This window comes from Dasypus novemcinctus, chromosome 15 (assembly GCF_030445035.2).
Source record: "Dasypus novemcinctus isolate mDasNov1 chromosome 15, mDasNov1.1.hap2, whole genome shotgun sequence".
NCBI classification, from domain to species: domain Eukaryota; kingdom Metazoa; phylum Chordata; class Mammalia; order Cingulata; family Dasypodidae; genus Dasypus; species Dasypus novemcinctus.
This window is the reverse complement of record NC_080687.1, coordinates 25,513,101-25,536,385: the sequence shown is the minus strand read 5'-3', so window position 1 is coordinate 25,536,385 and position 23,285 is coordinate 25,513,101. Positions and strand designations below refer to the sequence as shown.

Here is a 23,285-nt window from a genome sequence, read left to right as displayed (position 1 = left end):
AAGCGGATTTATTGTTATTACAGATATTATTTTGTGTTAACTGAGAAACTTGCAACACTGATATAAAAAATTTACAAAAATTCTTTAAAAAAAAGAAGAAGCCTGAACATTTTCTCTAAGAAACTAAACCAGAAACCATCATTCAGAAGCAGAATGAAATGCTTTGACATAATTGCAGGCAGTTTGTCATGGGGATTTGAATCTTCATGGTTATAGTATATATTTTGATAATTGAACAAGCTGTGGATGGAATTAAGTTGATTTTCTCTTTGAAGATGATCATAGATAGCCATTTGGTAGTAGGTCATGTGACAGTAATGACTTGGGAAATGAATTATGGGGAACAGTCTCTTTTTCTCCATTAAGGCTTAACCATTCTTTCTGGGAAGACTAAGCTGAAGATTCTTCTCTGCCTCTGCAGCCATGTGTGGTTCTAGGAAACTGACTTTTCTTATATAGGATTTGGAATCCTTATTCATTGCTTTAAGCAGACTAAATGCTATAACATTTTAGGAATTATGTATTGTTTTGAAAAAGTTCCTAGAATCCATTAGTAATTAGTAGAATCCATTAGTAACAAGGAAAAAATACAGGCAGAAAAACTGTTAAGACATAACCATTTATCTTATTACATCTAAATTGAATGTGGGCGGCAGACTTGGCCCAGTGGTTAGGGCATCCGTCTACCACATGGGAGGTCCGCGGTTCAAACCCTGGGCCTCCTTGACCCGTGTGGAGCTGGCCCATGCGCAGTGCTGATGCGCGCAAGGAGTGCCTTGCTACACAAGGGTGTCCCCCGCGTAGGGGAGCCCCACGCGCAAGGAGTGCCCCCATAAGGAGAGCCGCCCAGCGCAAAAGAAAGTGCAGCCTGCCCAGGAATGATGCCCCCCACACAGAGCTGACACAACAAGATGACACAACGAAAAGAAAAGAAACACAGATTCCCATGCCCCTGATGACAACAGAAGCAGACAAAGAAGACGCAGCAAATAGACACAGAGAACAGACAATCGGGGTGGGGGTGGGGAAAGGGGAGAGAAATAAATAAATAAATCTTTAAAAAAATAAATAAATAAATTGAATGTGGACAAACAGAAAAAGTCAGAAGAAAACAGAGTATTGTTTTAAAGTGAACTTCTTAAGAAACGTCATTACTATTGTGCCTTGATTGTATACACTATATAAATTTTTTTATTAATATATTGATTAAATAACCATGTGCTAGACTGTGAGGACTCAAAGATAAATTTTAAAAAGTTTGTGTTCATAGTTCACAGTTTGGTGGAGGAAAAATAAAAAATCTAAAATTTATAATATGCAAAAGATGTGTGTGTGATCTACAAGTAGAGAGAGCTCTTTGACCACAAGGAATATATCTCTTCAATCTCTTCATCTACTTCAGACTTCCTTGGCATATATCCATCTGTTTGTGTCCATGTAGCTTCTCACTTCTAGAATTTAATTCTAGGGCTTTGATTTTTGGATTGATATCCCTGGTCATCTCCCTGGTCATCTTACCCACACCCATGTTTTTTATTTTTTATTTTATTTTTAAGGAGCTACCAGAAGTGAACCCAGGATCTTTTACTTGGGAAGCAGGCACTCAACCACTGAGCTATATCTGCTCCCCATTGGGAGTTGGGTTTTTTGTTTGTTTGTTTTGTTTTTAGGAGGTACTGGGAATTGAAACTGGGACCTCATACATGGGAAGCAGACATTCAATCACTTAGCTACATCCACTCCCTCACATCCATGCTTTTAATATCTATAAACTAGTGATACCTAATGTTCATTGCCAATCCAGGTGTCTAGCTGGCCTACCTAACTGCCTACCTGGAAGTTCCAGAGACAACTGAAACTGATCATCTCTGAAACTGAGCTCATTCTGATGTCTGCAACCCTCAATCTACTCCTCAAATTGTGCAAGACAGACATGATTTTGTCTTCTATAATCCTCCAAACCAGTCCCAATACATCAATCCAAAATTCTATAAAATCTACCTACTAAATAGCTTTTGACACTTTCTAATTTCCTCCTTTTAATTTTACTTAAAAATCTGAAATACAGCATATGAAGAAAAACGTAGTTTTCCCTGTTTTGAGATGCATATTTATTTATAGTGTTCCATTACCTAATGTGCTCTTTTGTGTATTGTCTTTCATTTAATATTATGTTTGTGAGATTCATCCATATTATTGCATAGTCCCATTTCATTAAATTTAATATTAAATAGTATAAATTTAGTAAAAATATCAGAATTTATCCATTTCACTATTGGGGGACATTTGAATTGTTTCTCACTTGCACTGTTATAAACAATTCTGCTCTGAATCTTCTGGAACAGTGTTCTGGTGTCCATGGGTACACATTCCTCAGGATTAGAAATGCTGGATAATAGGATCTTCCTGTCTTCAGGTTTAACGGATAGTCTCAAAGAGATATTACCTTTTTTCTTCATCCCAGTGTCACAACCTGAGTTCAGGATGCCATCACCTCGCCACAGGATGAGTGTTACTACTCTGCTCTCATATGGACTTCCTGCCTCCAGTGTGCTCCCCCTCGACATGCTCTTACATTATGGCCAAAGGGATCTGAACAAAATACAATTCTGTTCATTTTATTCCAATACTTAAGAACTGTGAATGGCTTCCTATTATCCTCAAGATAAAATCCAAATGCCTACAAGTCATTTCATTATCAGGCTTGTGACTACATCTTCAGCCTTCTTCTCCTCCCCATTCTATGCTCTATGCTCCAACCATAAGAAAATTTCTTCATTTACTTGAATGTTTTGAATGTACTGTTCTTCTGCTGCTCTTTGGCTAGTTGTTTTGTTTATTTTTCCTTGAGCAGTATCTCTCAGACTTTGTGTATCAGAAACACATGGAGGGGTTACTAGAACATAGATTAGTGGACCTACCTACAGAGATTTTTTATTTAGGAGACTTGGGTGGAAACCAATAATTTGCATCTCTAATAAATTTTCAGGGTATGCTGAAGCTGCTGGTTTAGGGATCATACTCAGAACGATTGGGGGCTATCCTTTTCTTCAGTCCTTTATTTTTATTTATTTATTTATTTATTTATTTATTTATTTATTTATTTATTTATTTATTGACTTTGTAATAATATTACATTAAAAATATATATGTGAGGTCTTCAGTCCTTTAAATCCCTCCTTAATCTCTACTTTATCCTGCATACTTCAGCCTAGATTACTCTTTTCAACAAAGTTTTCTCTGATCCCGAGAAATTGGGCAGATCCCTGTCAAGTGTGCAAGTATGTACTTTTTGCTCTGTGCCACTATAGTGGTTATCAATCTGTTGTTTTAAGTACCCAGATGCCCTCAATTAAACTCTTAAGTTACTCACAGGTAGGGATTTTTAACTGTTTCATGGTTGCATCTCAGAGCCTAGTAACCTACATGGTAGTATAGATTTCATAAAAATAGTTAATAAAGGATAAGTAAAAGAAATGAAGACCAGAATCCATGTCTTAGTCACTGGTTCTCTGTATCACCGAGCACAGTGCCTGTGCATAGCAGAAGAACACAGCACTATAAATAATTAATGAAATAACAAATGATGGTTTTACAGAAATTCAAGGACAAGATTTTTTTGAATAGCTACTATGTAAACTTTTTTTTTTAATGTGGATTTACCTGGACTTAACCATCTCCAAAGAATAATTTGTCTTTCCCCAGCATCAGGTCCTTCCTTCTCCATTCTCTTATTTTACTGGTGGCTCCATCAAGCAACCAAACACTTAGAAACTTAGTGGCCAATCCTTTTTCCTTTTTTTCGCACTGCAACTAACTTTCCAATCCTGCCAATCTCAAAGGCTTTTACTTCCTGAGAATTTATCCAATCTTCTCTACCACCACTACTGCAACTCTATTTCAAGGTCTCAACATCTCTATCTTGGAGTATTATGAATTTTTAATGTACTCCCCTATTTCCTGTCACATTTCCTTCAACTCTGTCCTTCATTGTCTCAATATTTCATTCTTCTGTTTAAAATCTTCTAAACATTCCCCATTAATTACAATTTTGGGGGTAAGGGACTCCTTTGAAAGTCCCTTGAGAAGTTATGGATCCCAAGAGTCTGCAAATCTATGGATTCCAGGTTAAGTAAACCTGGCCTAGTCGATAAAGCTCTTTAATATATTATGAAATAATATTTTGTGATTTGCCCTTCTGTTTCTACAGATTTAATTCTAGCCACTTCATATCTGAAGTGCAAGTGTTCTGGAAAACCAAGTGTCTTAGAGCAGCAGTAATGTACCATGACTTTGCTGGAAATGTCTTGTTCTTGGAAGAGTTTTTCCTCCACTGTTTGTGCGCACCCTCCATCCCTAAACTACAGGCACCTCTTCTGTGCTCCCATAATGCCCTGTTTATAGCTTACCTTTGCATTTACTACACTGAATTGTAATTGCCTGTTTCCCATTCTAAGGAATCCATTAAGGTCAGTGGTTGTTCCTTATTTGTATGTGGGCATCTGCTTTAGTGCAGCAGCCTATCAGTTAATGGCCATTGAATGAATTAATGTAAAATTAACTAATACTTCTGAGTTACCTAAGTTTTACACACTGAGAAACCTTTCTTTTGCTGTATCTGTTGATGCTGGACTAGGAACTATGTCACTTTTTATGATACTTAAAAAATGAGGTATTATTTTTATTTAGTAAAATGCTCAAATCTCAAGAGTCCACCTCAGTAAATCTTTAACTGTCTATACATAGTCAGTCCTACCTGGGTAATTACCAGCAAGATCAAAATATTGAACATTTCCACCGTTTTAGAAAGTTTTCTTTTCTGCTTTCCCATCAATAGCCACTTTTTTACTTCTTTCACCATAAATTAGTTTTGACCATTCTTGAACTTCATGGAAATGAACAGTCATATTTTAACACCCACAAAAAATCCTTCATTAAGTTCACGTGAGACTTTTATTTCTGTGATATTTCTCCATACCCACCACACTGTACCCTACCTTAGGCCACTTAATTAATGCCTCCATATTGCGGTCCTGAGATTTTTATAAGCATCTTCTGGTCTCTGAGAATAATACCTATACTATTAACAGCTTAGATATGATTGCCTAGTAGTTAGAAATATTAGGTTAAAAAATGGAAGAAAAGGCTATTAAAATTGCTGCAACATTGTGAACATAATTAACAGCACTTAACTACATGTTTAAATGTGGTTAAAAGATATGCTACTAGAATAAAAATGTAAATAAAATATCAGACAGGGAACCCTAGTAAATCATGGACTAGAATTAATGGTGCAATTATAATATTCTTTTATCCGTTGTAACAAATGAACCATACTTGTGTAAGGTATTAATAAGAAGGGGATATATAATAACTCTGTGTTTTCTGAGAGACGTTTTTCTGTAAACCTACAACTCCTGTAATAAAAATACTTTGTTACAAGGAAGTGGATGTGGCTCAAGTGATAGATTCTGCCTACCATATGGGAGGACCTGGGCTTGATCCCTCGGGCTTCCTGTTGAAAAAGAAGAGAAAGCATGCCCACGTGGCAAGCCAGTGCCCGCAGGAGTGCCCACGTAGTGAGTCACTGCCTGCATGAGTGCCCACGCAAGTGCCCATGTGGTGAGCCAGTGCCCTGCGCAAGTGAGTCATGCAACAAGATGATGATGCAATCAGAGTGGAGACAAGGGGAGAGTCAAGGTGAAGCACAGCGGAAACCAGGAACTGAGGTGGCACAATTGACAGGGAACCTCTCTCTCCATCACAGGTCTCTAGGATTGAATCCTAGAGGAGATAAAATGAGAAGAGAAGACAACACAGACAGCAAAAACAGGAAGGGAAGGGGGAAAATAAATAAATCTTAAAAAAAACTTATAAAAAAACATTGGTACAGTTTAAGTTCTTCACAAGAATCTAAAATTGCATTCTTCTCTATCCCCTTAAATATCACATATAAAAATGAATTCCTCTTCCCTCTATAAAGTCCTACATCCTTTCTGTAAATCTTTTCTTAACACTTCCCTTTTATTTACATTTATGCCTCACTGGCTCTGCCTGTTGTAATGTCTGTCATGATGGATACTCTAGGGTGTAAAAGTAAAACTGCATTGTATTAGCATCATATTAGCATTTTGAGAGGAAGCCTACATAGAACATAAATAAGCTGTAATAGAACACAGAGTCGAATCAGGAGGTATTTCGACAATCAGTGCAGTTAAAAATAAAAGAAGAAAGGGGTGGGGGAGGCAGAGAATGGAGGTGGTTCAATCCCCACCTCCTTGACTTTTCAATGCTGAGTTCCCTACCACCCTTTACCCACTTTTTCCTCTCTAGAAGTCTTTTCTATGGGGTCTTCTCCTTTTGTCTCTTCTTTCCCTCTTTCTCTATAATCCTTAAGGTTGAAGAAAGTCAGGCAAAAGAGGGGTGAGGAATTGAGTAATGAATGTTCCAGACAAAAAGTAAAGTATGTGCCAATTCTCAAGAATCTAAGGAAAAAAAAAGATTTAACCATCCTGCAAAGGATGGTATTGCCTTGTGATTAAGTACATGATGGACTCAGCAGCCTGAATGTGTAGGAATCAACTGAGTTATGCTTCCTAATGGCTTTGACCTGAGTGCAGTCATACATACTTAAACTAACATTGTCCATTTCTTATTCACTGTTAAGATATGCAAATTCTCTTTCAAAGTCAAACTTTGGCGAGGCAAAATGGCATATGAAAATGGGCCAGCCTCCTATACGTATATGTATTTGTAACACATTTGCTGGAGACATTTCAAAGTGGATGTTAACATTTAGTTAAGAAATTTTACAAATGCCTTAAAAATTCTCTTTCCTGAATACCCAGTTTAATTGGTACTCACTGGAATTCAAGGCATTTCATTTCAATTAGGGAAAAAAAACACAAAGAGAATGTGTATAACCAGATGTCCTTAAAGAACAACTTAAGCATCCCATATAGTATGTGTATTTATATTTATGTGTGTGTGTATATCCATATATATGTGTGTATATATATCCATGTATATATCAGTGCACATACATGCATATGTTGTTGTATTAGTCTATATTGCATTATATAAACAGTAACAGTCTTTTACAGAGCAATTTTAATCATTACTTTTTCTTCTACATTGCTGTTCTATGAAAATGTCGATATAAATAGAGATGAGTATAGTCATGCTCCTACATTACATAATCAACTTTAGGCACCAAAGCATTGCTCACTTATTTTAGCCCTTTCAGTGAACTGCTGGCATGGAGAAAGCATGGAGAAATTCCTATTTTCTTTCTAGCCATGCTTACCTGTACTGTGAATTCCCCCCTTTTTTTGGCTCCACAGTTGCCCACATCAAAGTTAATGTTCATCTGTTCTCATAGAAGACTTGTGGATCTGGTTGAAGGTTGGGAAAGCTGGGGTTCTGTTCTGTTGGAGTCCTGGATCTGGTAGCCAGTGGTTTAATAAGCTGACTTAAGATCTGCCTGCACTGTAGACAGGCTGAGGAAGGACACTTGGTCAGAGTCAAGGATCTCAATAAGGAGTCTATGCAGGCTTGAGCCTGTTTCTAGAAATACCTAAGAGTTATCCAGTAAGACTTATTTTGCAATCCCAGAATGGAGTTTATTTTTGACATTTTCTTCTTGACAACTCAGATCTTTCCCATTCTGCAGTCTTGAGAAAAATATCCCTTAAAGGGACATAAATTATTAGAACAGACACGTGTTCCCAGAAGAGAAGATCTTGACCCATCCACCCAGAAATGTTCAGCATTGTGACAGATGATAAAATAACTTTAGTTCCCAGCTATTGTGGGTAGGTCACCTTTGAGTTGAGTACCCTAAAGAAATATGTATTTGCTCCATCAAAATCTCATATATATAAGCCCCAACCTATTCCCAGTGTAGAAGCAAGAATGCCTCTGGCACAGAGCTTGAGTTTGCATTACAAAGATTTGTGTCTGTCTGATATATATCCACATTTGGAAATGTATATTCATTTCCTAAAAATGTATATGCAGTGTACATAAACTGGTGGTGTTTGCAAACTTAAGGTAATTCCATCATTTAATAAAGTGTAAAAAATGTAGGAACTTTAGGAATTGTCTAAGAAGAGCTTGGCGTAATGGATGTGTGGGGTGTACACACTCCAAATAGGATTCTAATGAGAACATGAAATAGTATCTTACCTAGGAGTTTTCACTGAAACAATTATTTTGAGGCAGTGTATCATATGAAAAGCATTTTAAAGGATAGTTAATAATAAGCAAGTATGTAATTTTGAAATGAATGTCACTATAATCATTCCAGTTTCTTTTTCTTTTTTGGCTGGGAAATGAATTAGCCTTATTTTTAAAAATCTGGTGTCTAATGATGCTAACATTTAAAAGAAAAAAGGCACGTGTTTTTTATTGGCAATAGTGTGAATAGTGAGCAGCTGTTTGGAGGTTAAAAGAGAAAAAAGAGTTTCTTCATTATTCAAAGTTGTCTTTTGAAATACTCCATGTCACATACTTAGTAAGAACAATAGTTCTCTGTAAGAATTCAGAAAAATAATAAAATACTTTTGCTTTATTAGTCTGTGACTGTTCCAGCAATGGCAAAATCCATTCCTTCAAATGCATGGATTTAATTTTGTACTTAACAGCCATACTCTGCAAATTAATTGATTGGAATATATCTAACCCATTCTAATTCTTTTCTTGCATCTATGATCACCAACTGGTATTATATTTAACATAGAAGATGGAAAGAACCCCCAAATGATCAACATGGTAATAAATGCATGTAATGCCATAACACTAATTTGAGTTTCTTAGAGCTGGGCTTGGATCAAGAAATTTTCATCAATTCTAAATCACCATTTCTTTCTACTTTATAGAGGGAGTCAGTCTAATAGAGGTGAAATTGTTTGCCCCCAGTATTAGTGCCTGCATTAGAAACTAATTTTTATTTGATAATGGTGAAAAATATAAAGATGTATTTCTGTGTGGTTAAATATAGTTCTTACGTTTTGAGCCACAATAATGGGATGTCCTTAGGGAGGGAAAGATGAGAAGATCTCATAATCTCGTGGGGAAAATTATATTACATATAGTTCATGTGTAGGAAGCAGATTCTATGTTTTTTAAAATGAAATTAAGAATTATTTTCTCACAATAGCCTACTTTAACCCCTCAAAGTGCTTTGGATATGCTGATTTATTAAAGTTCACTTTCTTTCTTGTAATTCCTAGCATACTACATTGTGTTACCTAGGTTAATTATCCATATTTCACCAATTTTATAAGCACTTCAAGGACGGGGATGGAGTCACACTTTCCATTGTGTCTGTAACACAAAACAATGATTTACTGAATACTTATGGAATAATAAATGAGTAAATTAATAATAAATTTTGATAATGAACCCCTGGTGTATGGGGAAAGGTGGTAATTTTCACAGAGGACTTTGATAAGGGTTTTAATAAGAGGTGGGTTGAAATTATTAAAAAAATTTGGGGGGCTCAAATCAATAGTATGTTCAACAATACTTTCCTTGCCAAGCTTATATCATATTTCTCTGTCCTATGCTTTTCTTTGTTCCTTTCAAAAAGTGAATGGTATCATAGAACACAGTTATCATCTTAAGAATTTTGTTGAGTGTGTGCTATATAAAGGCATACAATTTGCAGAAAACAAAGAAATTTAGTTATTTAATCAACGTATGCAGGCAACATTGGGTTACCTAGATGATTCATATCTTCCCCAGAGACCCTGGAAACCATATACGTAATTCATAATTACTGTATGCCTATATGAAGACTTTTGTTGAGTTGAGAGAAGCTTGCTCTCTGTTGGAAAAGAGACCTATAGTTGTTTCTTACACTTTTGTTGGAACATTACAAAACAGACAAGGGATTTCGACTCTATAATAAACTTTGTATTCCTTGCATATAAAGACTATGTCATCAACACATTTTTATTCCTGAAAGCATCTAAAATGATGACTTGAATGACAGTATTTCTTGAAAATTAATTGTTAAATGAATGAAGAATCAGCATTACAGATGAAGGTGAAAATCCTCATTTCTATGCTTGGGGAAACAAGTTAAAGTGTCTGTAGCAGTCATTTGATATATAGCTAAATAATTTTCCTTGTTAATGCTAATGGTTACTTTTTATTGAATACTTAAAGTATAAACTATATTTTATATACTTTTCTCATGATCTTCCTAATAAACTTTCAAGATAAAAAGTATAATTCACATATAGATAGGGAAATTGAGGCTCTAGGAAGTTAAATAAGTTGCCCAAATTGGCACTCTGATACTTGGTAGAATTTGGAATTGAACTTAGATCTGATCCATAGGGAAGCCCATGTGGCTCAGTGGTTGAGTGCCAGCTTCCCATATACGAGGTTCTGGGTTCTATCCCTGGACCTGGTACCTCAAAAAAAAAAAAAAAAGTAATAGTCTAGATCTGATCCACATTGTTCTGCATTGTACTACTAAATGGTTAGAATGATTGTTTAGTGAAAATTTAAGAGTCATTACCTTTTGTCATATAGATTTTAGCTCTATAATCTTATTGTTTAATAAAGGCACTATCTTAGAGTTTTGCTTAAAAGACCTAGGCTTCTACAGTAGAAGCTTGTGAATGTTTAATATGCTGTTTGCATCCATCTTTCCAATGCACTCAAAATCTGAAACACAAATTCTGGATCATGTCACCTCATCTTCAGAGAAGATCATCATAAAAAACAGCATCAATTTGCAAATAAAAGATCAACTAGCATTTGTAAGTGACCTAAATGATTCACTTTTCCTTGGCTAACATGACTGCTATAATTTTACTACAATAAACCTGAGAAGATCATAGATTCCTTTCTTTCTAGTTCCAACTCAGTAAGCCTTCATTTGGTTGTACAGTTAAATTCATTGCTATTTGCAGAGATAGTAGAATTCTAAATTTGTAAAGCTGTGCGAGTCCAAGGCTTGTTCATGGATAATTTAAGTTTTACATTCTGTATAGAAAGCCAAAAAATGTGGAGATGTGTTGTGAAATATAATGTAATTTCTTCATTACTAGAGGCAGATCAAACAATCTCTTGATGCAAAAAGGTGGTTATTTTGAGCTCCTGCTATCAGTTTCCTCTTCACACACAGCAACTGGTGGCAACTAAAAATAATCAGCTCTACCACCCTGCTAAGAATCTGGTCACATTTGGTTCACGGACAATGTGCACAAATAAGATTTAGGATCCCTTGTTCAGTTACTTCCCCCCAGCCCCCTCATCAGCTTAGTTTGCTGCCATTTGAAAGCTATTGAAAAGCCATTAACAGGAAGGACTGGGAGAGCCGCAGTGCAGCACACCTCCGTGCCGGCAGAATGTGGCTGCAAGTGCACACCAATTACATCTGACTGTTCCTGGGACTGTGTGGCATTAGGAGCTATGTCAATCAAGGGCGCTACAATAGCACATGCAGTGGTGGTGGCTTAAGACCCCGGGAGAGGCTTATCTTAACTCTAGCTGCTGAATGAGAATGAGTTGGAAGCTTTTTGCAAGATTGTGGAACAGAACCTTTTTTCAATAATGCACCCCAAGGCAAACTGTTACCTGAGTAAAGGCGCTAAATAATGCATTTCCTGGGGACAACAGTTGTAGCAGAAAAGAATGCTGGAACCCGTGGCAAGATTTCTGTCTGAGATGGAAATATGTCTCACTATCATTTTATCAAGTGCTGTAAGTAAGCTTTATATTTTGCTCATGTGGTTATCTTCTTGAAATACTATTTTATGTACATGTCAGAATTAAGGCAGCTCTTCTGTTATGCCACATCCAGATGAGTGACATAGACTGGTGACTTTGAATGATATTTTGCACATTGAATGTATTTTCTCTTAAATTCAGGCTCTGAAATAATTTTGGCATGATCCAAATGCTAGTAGTATAGCTATCTTTAAAACTTTAGCTTTTTTTTTTTTTAAAGGCACATAGATATAGTAACAAAGAAAAAATTAAAAGGCAACTCATAGAAGTAAATTTTATAAGGATTTTTTGGGTATCAGTGCATATTAATAAAGGGCATAAATAGTAGTTAGTTAGTATATGGCTAAGGTCATTTATGTATTGTTTTACTCTGAAGTTTTTAATACTTAAGCTTGCATTCAAGGCTTAACTTGTGAGCTTGATCTTTAGGATTATCCTTGGCTGTAAACTTTTGTCCTTGTATGTTCACCTTGCAGTACTAAGGGATTACAGGGGCATCTGTACCAAATGTGCTACACTGATGCTCATATGGTGAAATACAGTTTATCATTGGTTTTTCTGATGGGTTTATCAAGGTTTCCTTTAATGCCTGAATTTTTAGCAGGATTTTTGGAGATTGATAGTAGCTGCATCTAAACCTTCCCTGCTTGGTAATATCGAAGAGGAAGACATATTTACAGCAGAAACGGCTTGCAGGACATACATTTTTCTCCCTCAGCACTTCTGAAAACTTCTGTACATATATATCATAGTCTTAAAGTGACAAGTGACAGTTGCTGGAAATGATTTCCTCTTAGGATTATAATTTTATTGATAAAGGACATCACAATAGTAAATTTAAGTAACATGTTCTTAATGGAACACATGTTTTGAATGGATCATGAGTTTTACACTACAGGGGACTGAAAAATAATCGTTAAGAAGGAGAAAATATTTACTTTTCTCCTATGTTGAGGAATGCATGTATGTATGAAAAATGAAATAAAAATGCCCTATTCCTAAACATATCCAAAAGAGGCATGTTGTTAGCATGCAGGACAATTTTAATACCAAAAAGAATTTGCTGATCACCTTGTAAGTTTGAAAATTAGCTCTATAATTAACACATATTGGAGACGCTGCATATTTAAATAGTATGAGAAGATTCTTTTGTTTAATCTTTTACATCTTAGAGTTATTTTCTTGGTGAAATATACTTGGTATAATGTACTCTACTGGATTTTGCATTGCCTGTAATGTTTTGCTGCACTAGCAGAATGTCATTATTTTCTCCTTTCTGAACCTCTGCAGAGGATATTCCTGAAACCCACTGCACCATCCCTGCGAGGAATCTGGATGCTCATTAGTAGAGTGAGCACAACTGCTGGAAGCAGGCATGGTGCTTGGGCAAAAGCACAAGAGAACTGAGTGACACTGACTTGGAATATTCAGTGGGCAGTTGGTTGCCAAACATACATGAGACTATCCCTTTCTCACCTTATCTGAATTTCAGGAAAGTAAAAGAAATGCTAATATCTATTAACTGGAAGATTGCAATTCTTGTAGTCCACCAGTCTGGGATATGAAATCGCAATTAGTGAATAGTGAAATGATCCAAATAGTTGGCAAAAATGTTGATGAATATCTCAAAGTAATTAGCAAATACTAAATATCCAATTATTTTCTAAACTATCTGGCAGTATACAGATAGTATAAAATGAGTATGGATATTACCATATGCTAACATCTGTGAAAAAATGGGACAGTGTACTCAAGGAGTTCAGAAATCATATTTCATTGTGTGCTGAACTAGCCAAGGGATGTTTCATAGGCAGAATAGGTTTGAACTGGATCTTGGAGGAAAAATAGAATGCAGAAGTATGCAGGGGTGTTTATGGTATTAGAAATGTTTATTGGTATGGTTCCTAATTCACGGTTTACCGGTTTTTCCTGTGGCATGAATTTCCTCCTATAGTGTTACCCTGTCCCCTATACTGGGGGTCATCTATTGGCAAGGTTAATTGGCCCACATTCTTCACGTCCAGTCCCATTCCTCCCTCAAGTAGATCTGTTTCTACCAAATGCCTCTCTTTTCATTCTGACTCCAACGTCTCAACATGCTATGTCTTATCTACTTCCGCGTCAGGTAATAGCAGGAAGTGGTTGAATTTCCAGGCAGGTCTGAAACCATGTGGCCATAGAATCACTTGTGATCCTCGTAAGAGAGCAGGAGCTCTGTGACAGAATGTTCGGCAGCCACTAAGTGAGGCTTTGAGGAATTTTTAATCATTTGGGAAATACTCATGATTTAACTTTGAAGAAAAGAAGCAAATAATAAAAGTATATGTTCAGTTAAAGTCCAATAATGTGCACGTGTATACTGAAAGGCCTAAATCCAAACTATAGCAGTAGTTATCTCTGGTTTATGGAATTATCAGTTACTTTTATTCTTCTAGAAACTATTCAGTATCTTCAAAATTGTCTACAATAGGCATATTTTATTTTTAAAAGAAAAAATTGAGGGTAGTATCCTACCCTCTGAATATTCAGAGAAAGAAAAGACTTAAATATCACCACAGATTTTCCTTTCTGACTCTGTGGGACTTGACCTACTTCTACAGGTTCTCTGTATTTTATATAGAAATGTTAAAAACTAGAGCATAACAATTTATTGCAGAAGCAAATTGTAGCAGGAAATTTTGGAAATGCCACAAAGAAAAGTGCAGATATTTCAAATATCTCTGTTATCAAAAAGTGTGTTCAAATTGATCTCTAGTGAGATTCCCTCTCTGACCTGTGGCTACTGAGAGTTAATATGCAAATTTGGCCAGGTCCCTCAACTGAGGTACAAATAGAAATGAGAAATGGAACTTGGAGGAGTAATGAATTCACAGAATTTCAGTGTTATGTGAAACTTTGGAAATACACTTCCATAATACGCTTAACAAATGAGAACAGCAGCATAAGATCTGCCCCGTTAAAATCACTTCACACATGCCTTTGGAATCAAAGTCTTGCAACTCCTGTGATTGACCTATTTTCTTCCTAGTTCAGTCCTTCTTGAAATAGGTGGAACTGGGGTTGGATTGTTTGCAGTAGGAGGAAGATCAAAGTTATTTAAAATGAATACTCTCCAGAGATACTAATTCATTCATAGTTACTAGTCACTAGTATTTATAAATGAATTGCAGCAGAAAGCCTGATATTTTATATATTAAACAGTGTTTACGATATCATGGTCACCTGCTTTATTTTTTTCTGAAGTCACTCTTTCTCATAAAATTCTGCCTCCACTAAAATTTCCTCCCCAATCTACCACCTACATGCTGTTCACTTGCTGAAGAATTTCCAATGCAGCAATTTTACAGACTCACATAAACACCACACATGTGTCCTACCTACCATTGCCTCACTTTCCTTTAATTGCCTTTTTGCCCATCTAGATCCTCTGGCCCAGCATTATAATCACTTGAAAAGGCACCCCACTTCCTGGTCCTGCTCTTCGTCTGACACAGTCAAATAAGAAATGCCTAAATCAGGTTGAACCCAACTTTCCAGTTTTTCTGTTCTTGCACCAAAGCAGTTGGATGAACGTTTAAGGAAGACATCAGAGCAAAATCAGATGAATTTCATTTTAATTTCATGATCGTAAGCATCAACCAGATGGGCAGTGCTCTCCTGCACTCTTCCCATTGTCCTCTAGAAGGCACAATTTCTCATCCCTAGAGATCTCTTTCCTTAAATCTCCCACACTGACAAAATAGAAACCATCACATAAAAAATCCCTATTCTCACCATGAACTCTAAAAAGGTGCCTGTATCTAACTCCATCTTTGCCCTCTTCCATATTGGAGTAGTGAATTGTCCCTCTTTGTATCCAAAGCCAATGTGCTCTGGATTCTAACCCCTCTTGTCTCCACAAAGGCTTCAATCCTACAGTCATCCCCTTTCTCTCCCATGTCATCAATCTCTTCTCCACTGTACTGTTTCCATCAGGATACATACATGGACTAATACCCCCATTATCACATAATCAAACCGTTCCCCTAGACCTTATATTCCCTTCTGACCATAACTCATTTCTTTATTCTTCATGGTCATATTTTCTTTGTTTCTCTTCAAATCGCTCCATTCTGTCTCTTTCCTTCATCACTCTACTGAATCCTCTTTAGTTAAAGCATCCTCAGAAGGCAAAATCCAGTGGACACTAATCCTCCCTTACGTTAGATGATTTCTCACTTGATTACAGCCTTTTCCTTTACACATCTCTGAATTTTTCTCCTACGTTGATGGCAGCTTTTCCTCAACCTCTGTTGCTGGCTTCTTCTCCTCCTTAGACAATTAAAAATTTCTGGTTGACCTCATCCATTTCTATGTCTTTAAACATCATCTGTATTTTCCCAGTTAGGTACCTTCAACCAAATGTCACCTTGTGCACTACTTCTGTTTCTCCCTCAACAACATAGATATCTTTCCTAGCCTATCCATAAAAATACATGGATAAGTTATTCTCTTTTTGATAGCTCAGTAATATTCTGTAACATTTATAAAACCATTTATTCATTAAACTCCCTCTTTTTGATAGATATTAGTTAATTTAAATATTTTAGTTATATTATTATATTGACTCACAAAAGTAGTATTACTGAATCAAATGGCATATGTAGAATCTGCCAGATTCCTTTCCAATAAGCTGTAGTACTTCTTATTCCCACCACCAGCAGAGAACGTACATCCCCTGCATCTTTGCCAGCCTAGGATACTATCTCTTCTCAAATGTTGCAAAGTGGATAGTTGACATACCATTTCTTGCTAGACTCTATTTTACTAATAATTAAGATTTTTCCATGTATTTATCAGCCACATTTGTTCTTATCTGTTCTCATTTTTCCCTATTAGTTTATCCATTTTCTTAAAATTTTATGTACTCCTTTCTATTAGGAAATATTAACATTTCTATGGATGTGTGCTGGTACTAACTTTCCTTCCTAATATGTTTTTGTCTTCTGCGTTTGTTTTGGGTGAATTATAGCATCTAATTTTATACTAATTGTGTAGCTATGCCTTATTCTTTTTTTTAAGTGGCTTTTGTTTTAATTTTTTGCTTTGGGTGGTCTCTTTCCTAAAGACAATGATTAGTCTTATATATCTTATTCTAAACTTTACTATTATATTTTAAATTCTAATCCTTGTTAAAATTAGCTATATTTATGGTGTGACATAGGGATCACATTTTTTTCTTCCAAGTTTACATGTGCCATATCCACTGAAATGAAATTTCCATTTGTCACATTTTTAATTCCCATGTGCACTCACATTTATATGTGGTTTCTTTTAAGTTACACTAATCGATTTGTCTAGCTTTATAGTAAGTTTTAACATATGATAAGGCAAGTCCCCTCTGCATAATTTTTTCATAATGTTCTTAGATATTTTCAAATATTTCCTTTTCTATTCAATTTTAAAATAATTCCAATTAGTGGTAGTTGAAAAAATACCCCAAGTCAGATTTTTAGAGCATTTCCCAACAATTTAAGAATAACAATATATTAGAATAGAAACTTTAGTAAGTATATTATGATAAATTATTTTCAGTATATAGCATAATTATTCAAAAGTGGTACTTATCTTTAAAATGGACTATCTATAATTATATGACTTGTTATTTTTATAAACACTATTTTAGTCAATGTTGTTAAGAGAAAAAATAAATGAAGTTCTTATACTAGTGATAAGTCTAGGACTTATAATTAAGACGATTTAAAAATCAGTAAACATGCTGCTAAAGATAAATCTTTAACTTCAGATGTCTATATCAATATCCATATCATATCAATATCCAAATACATCTCAGTCTCCATATCCATATCTATAACCTTGTTTCCATCAGTTGTGAAGTAAAGAAACAGTTGAAGAATATGTATAAAATGATAAAGTTGCAATAGATCATATATATTGTTCAGCTTTCATATATTTGACTTTTATGCAGACTTTCACGAATGTCATGGACCTCTCCTGTCCTACTGGTCTAATGAAATTTTTGTGTCTTGTTACAGTGATAGCACTGCATTATTAAAATTGTCATTATATCTGAATGGTTCCACTCCCATGTCTTTACTTGACATCTGTCATGCTAACGTATTGTGTGATGGATACCCTCTCTTTCTGTAGGTCTTTTGGTAAATGAAAGAGGATTTCTTACACTTTCAATAGTTGGCTCACACTCAATCTCACTTTATGCACATAAAAATGCTATGCTAATTTATTTGAGTTGAATAAGATTGTCAATTTAATTTACCTTCTGTTTAATTACTCACATATGTATTCATTTATTAAGTAATTTAAGAAATATTATTGAGCCCCTACTTTTTTCCTAAGCATTGATCTAAGAGGCTGGGGATGAAAGGATAAGTAAGCTAGCTAAAATCTCTATCCTCTTGAAATTTCTATGCCCCTCAGTGAGTCAAGTAATAAACAAGTAAAGAAATAAGTGCAGATCAAAATTTTGGACAGCAGCAACTAATGTGAATGAAAATAAGGATTTTGAAGTGCAAACGTGTTGCATGGGAGAATAGGGGTGAGGGACAGTTCTATGAAGTTTAATGGAAGCCCTCTTTCGAGGAGAAGTGACCTCTGAGGGATTGAATCAAGTGAGGGAGCCAACCATGTGAAGATCCAAGGGAAGAGTATACCAAACAGAGGGAACTAAAAGTGCTAAGGCTCCGAGGCAGGGATGAGCATATTTCAAATTGTTAGTTCCAAGGACGCTCATAGAAGCTAATGGTTTCTTGCCTAATATTTTATTAATAATTCCTAAACTAACAGCTAAATACTCCTTTTTTTTTCTTTCCATTTTCTTATCTATTCGAGCTAATGTCCCATAGCCCCACTTATGTTTACTCCCAACCTTCTTAAAAATTAATTTATTTATTCCCCCTTAGAAACTTCCCACCTAATTATTGTATTTTAGCTCCTAATGCCATTATTTCATTGAGCATCAAAATCCCCACCCCACCCCCGAATTACCTCAAATTATTTGCATAGTATGATTTTCTTAATCTCTTCTCCTCCCCACTCTTGCTTCTCTGGAAAGGTGTTCATTTAACTGATTGCTCCTGCCTTTCCAGGCACCATGTTCAGTCTTCCCACCAAAAGCCATGGCTTTCAAAGGTTTTAGTTATTCACTAATGCCAACATCATGGTATGCTCTAGGTTTATACATCGAAAGAGAAAAGATTCATTTTCCACAAGAAATTCAGTGACTCTAGAGGGGAGGTTGAACACAACTATTTTAGTACACTTCTCTATGTCAGTGTTTTGAGGTTAAGCAGAGGAAGGGCACCCAGTTCTGCCATGTGGAAGGTGAAAAATTGCAAAAGAAGCCAGGTAACCTTCACAGAGGGAGGGAAGAAGGCATTAAAGATGAGGAAGCATTTACTGTTGATCCTACAGGATCAGCAAAGAACCCACAAGGAGGAGAAAATGTGTATAAATCCATAGTGTTGTGCTTGCATGGTATATTCAAAGAACAAACAAAATGAGTTCCAAATAATGGATAATGAGTATAAATTCATAATATTTTGGGGGGCATAATGAGTTTTTACTCGATTTGTTATGTCGAGAGTTCATTGACTGATTTTAAAACATGAAGATTTGGATCAGATTGGTATTTTATAATACCATTTTGGTGGTACTGCAGATAATGCATTAAAGGAGAATAAGATTAGAACAAGGAGTAGCCAATAAATAATCCCAATGACTGTATCATCATGAGGATGATGAGAGATGATCTGATTTCCGTGATATTTATGAAGTAGGATTAACAGAAGTTATTGCATGATTAGGGCCAGTTTTTGTGCTTTGCTTTGCTCCATTTTTTTTTCCTACATGCCCTATTCAGATGAATTATATAATTTCCAATATCATTGTGGATGAATTCCAGGGAAATACCTTTGACCATGTTCTTTGTCAAGGTCTCTAAATGCAGAGGAGTGGGTGTGACTCAAGCAGTTGAACACTCACCTCCCTCATGGGAGGTCCTGGGTTTGGTTCCCAGTGCCTCCTTGCTCCAGTCAGGCAGGGGTGAGTCCAGGGACCTGTGGGAAAAAGCAGGGTGGGGGCAGGAGTCGAGAGAAGAATGGAGACAAGACAGGATTCTGAACAAGTCTCGTTTATTGGGGGTAAAACACGGGGATATATAGAGAAGGAAGGGAATGTGTACATAGGTGATAGGCTGGTCTTGTGGGTGGCAGACTTCCAAGGAGGGGATTGGCCGACAGTTTGCACCGGGTCTGCAGAGTTTCGTACCTTGCGCTTGCATATTGCTGTGGTCACCTGAGTAGAGGCGGGAGGGGGAGAACAAAGAAGCAGGGAGGAGAAGAATAAGGAAATGACAGGGCAGATTTGTGATCTCCGCCATGTTGTGAGATCCGCCATGTGTAGGAGGCTGTAAATAGGTCTCACAGCGGGTGGCTCCCTATACCTTCTGAAAAAAACAAAAACAAACAAGCAAAACAAATGATAGGGGAGCTGATGTGGCACAAGAAGTTGAATATCTGGTTCCTACCAGGTTCAGTTCCTGGTGCCTCTTAAAAAAATAAACCAACAAGCAAAATAAAATGAAAAAACAACTTAGGGGATCCGATATGGATTAGTGGTTGAGTGCCAGCTTCCCACATACACAGTCTGGGGTTCAATCTCCGGCCCCTCGTACCTTAAAAAAGAAAAAAAGTTTGTCTTTCATTGTGAGTGTAGTTAAATTAACACTACTAAATTGCTTGAAAGTGGTTAGAATGGCAATTAAAAAAAACCAACCCAATAAAACCAACTCAGGGAAGCTGATGTAGCTCAGTGATTGAGCATTGAATTCCCACATACAAGGTCGCAGCTTCGATTCCCAGTCCTGGTACCTCAAAAAAAGAAAAGAAAAAAAAAGGAAAGAATGACCTTGAACGAAAGGGGGAGATCATAAGGACAAATGAGTTTATATGGCTAAGAGTCTTCAAAAAAGAGTTGGGAGGTCATCAGAGGGGTCACATTAATGCACTTCTCAGCAGGATCCCAGAGACAGCCAAAGTAGATACAACTCCAGGTACTGGTGTTTCTGAGGGCAATGGAGACACACAGGTTCTATGGTCATGGCAGTTGGCTCTGGTGTTCAGTGCCTTGTCAGAAGGCTTCACTTTGGAGTTTGTGTTCCTGACAGTGATGGAGTTGGACTTACATGTGACCTTTCTATACATGCCTCTTCTATCACTTTTACTGAACTTGTGGTTGGCACTGTGGTTGAATCTCTGGACTGGTCATGTGCCAGCTGGGCCCTGAGCCTCAGCAGAGTCGCAACTCCTACTCTACGGTTCGTTGGACTTACCCAGGTCAGCTAACAGGGAGATGACAATGGTCAATCACCACAACAGGGAACCGAGAGTACCTACAACTCCAAGCAGAATTGTATCCATCAACCATGTAGGATCTAAGCTCCCTCCCGATATAGAGGTAGAGTGAACATCACCATCCCAGGGTCCACAGGATGTAGGAATAAAATATGGATTAGAGTGGACTTACTGGTATTCTACTATAGAACTATTGTGACTAGTAATAGAAGAAGCTGTAGCATTGATGTGGAGAAAGGGGCCACGGTAGTTGCTGAGGGCAGGGAGAGGGAAGAAGAGATGTGATATGGGGACATTTTTGGGACTTGGAGTTGTCCTGAATGATATAGCAGGGACAGATGCTGGACATTATATATCCTGCTTTAACCCACTGAATGTATGGGGGAGAGTATAAACTTCAATGTGAACTATAATCTATGTGGTGCAGCAGTGCTTCAAGATGTATTCACCAAATGCAACGGATGTGCCACAATGATGGAGGTTGTTGATGTGGGAGGAGTGGGTGGGGTGGGGTGTGGGGTATGTGGGAACCTTTTATATTTTTTAATGTAACCTTTTTTTTTTGATCTATGTATCTGCAAAAATATAATAAAAAATGCTCACTAAAAAAAGAAAAAAATCTCTAAATGCACATTATCAAAATCTGAACAGACAATTATACCCAATTACCCCTTCAAACTTGCAGTGAGTATGTGCTCCTCTTTTCTAAACCTGGATGTCCAGATCACGAACGACCTTATACGCTTTCCAATCATGATGAGAATTTTCCTAAGGTCAATAAGAAATTACCATCATTTTATCAGAGGAGAAGATTGAGAGCTTTGTGCTCAGCAAGTCAAATATGGAGAAAAATGGGAAGAGAGTAACAGTGGAGTCCGAGAAGCCAATTGTGAGGCTCTTGGGTAATCCACACACTGGTTGAAGTTAAGTGTGGGTTGGTGAGTGATCTGAGCATAGAGAAAATTGGATGAATTTGAAAGAGATATGAATGCCAGGACTCTTAGAACTTCAGATTTATTTAGGAGTTGTGGAGGATGAAGAACTGTCAATAATCAAAGCTGGCACTCAGATTCTGGCTTGAATAACTATCATCTTTGGCCTCTGAGGGGAGGCCCAGGAGGAAGGTCAGGCTTGGACATGTTGAGTTTGGTGATGCTGAGGAAAGATATATACAGTAAGTAGTTTACATATAGGTCTGAGTCTGAGCTTAGGTGAGAGATGTCTATTTGAGACAGAAAGAGAAGTCATTAGCATATTAGTGTTACTCGAGACCTTGCAGTGAAGGAAATCCCCAACTAGGAAACAGAGTGCATAGGTCAGAAATCTTAGGAAAGATGTTAGAGGAACAAGAGTCACTAATGAATTAGCAAGAACGTAAGTCAAATGGTATTTCAAGAGGTAAGGTCCACTAAGCAGTCTTGTATGTGACAAGATGATGTTACATAATGTGAGAAAAGTATCCACTCAAATAATTGATTAGGAGCCCATTAGTTCCTTGACTACTGAGCAGTGTCAGTGGAGAGGTAGGGATGAATTCAAACTGCAGTGGCTTGAGCAGTAACTGGAAGGAAATCATGAGTGTTTAACACTTACAATCTTTGGCTGTTAGAAAAAGGGCAGTTGGCAGAGAAGAATGTGTTGGTCACATTTTTTAAAATATAGGAAATGCAGGAGTAGTTTTTAATTCATTTTATCAAAAGACGGAAAAGGAGGTCACACGTGCTGATATCTAAACCCACTTCTTCATCAAATTCATGTATGACTCACACTCACTTTCTTGCCCTTCACATATGGTCCAAAAAGACTTGCAGCTCCTAACAGTTTATCCTGTCTCCACTGTGAGAGTGAAAAAACAATAAAAGATTTGTATTTGAAGTGGGGTCTTTTTTTCTTTGCGCATCTTCCATTCACCCGTAAAATTAAGTAATTATAACAACAATGCAGGTTTAAATGAATCTTAACATAAAGGGAAGTTTGGTTTTCACTAATTATTAGATATATTAACCAATGCTAGAATATAACATATGTTTAAAGAGTGATAGTTGTATGAGAATAATCCTTTGTGCTACACTTTGAAAACTCCCATTCCAAACTCCCACTCCACAGTTGAATAATGTTTTCATTTCTAAGAAGAAAGCATGATACATTGGGAGAGACCACTTAAAT

The 23,285-nt window shown here is 36.7% G+C and overlaps 1 protein-coding gene across 9 annotated transcripts in view; it reads left to right on the top strand.

Moving 5' to 3' along the window:
* MYO16 (myosin XVI) overlaps positions 1-23,285 on the top strand; it is a 732,830-nt gene that overhangs the window by 131,852 nt on the left and 577,693 nt on the right. For 5 of the 9 annotated variants that reach the window (XM_058276440.2, XM_058276439.2, XM_058276435.2 and 2 more), the window contains exon 1: positions 10,618-11,721. The exons of the other annotated variants lie outside the window; for them this stretch is intronic. In XM_058276440.2, the coding sequence (XP_058132423.1) occupies positions 11,694-11,721 (28 nt within the window). In that variant the 5' untranslated portion in view covers positions 10,618-11,693. Of the gene's footprint in view, positions 1-10,617; positions 11,722-23,285 lie in introns of those variants that run through there. 9 annotated transcript variants of the gene reach the window in all.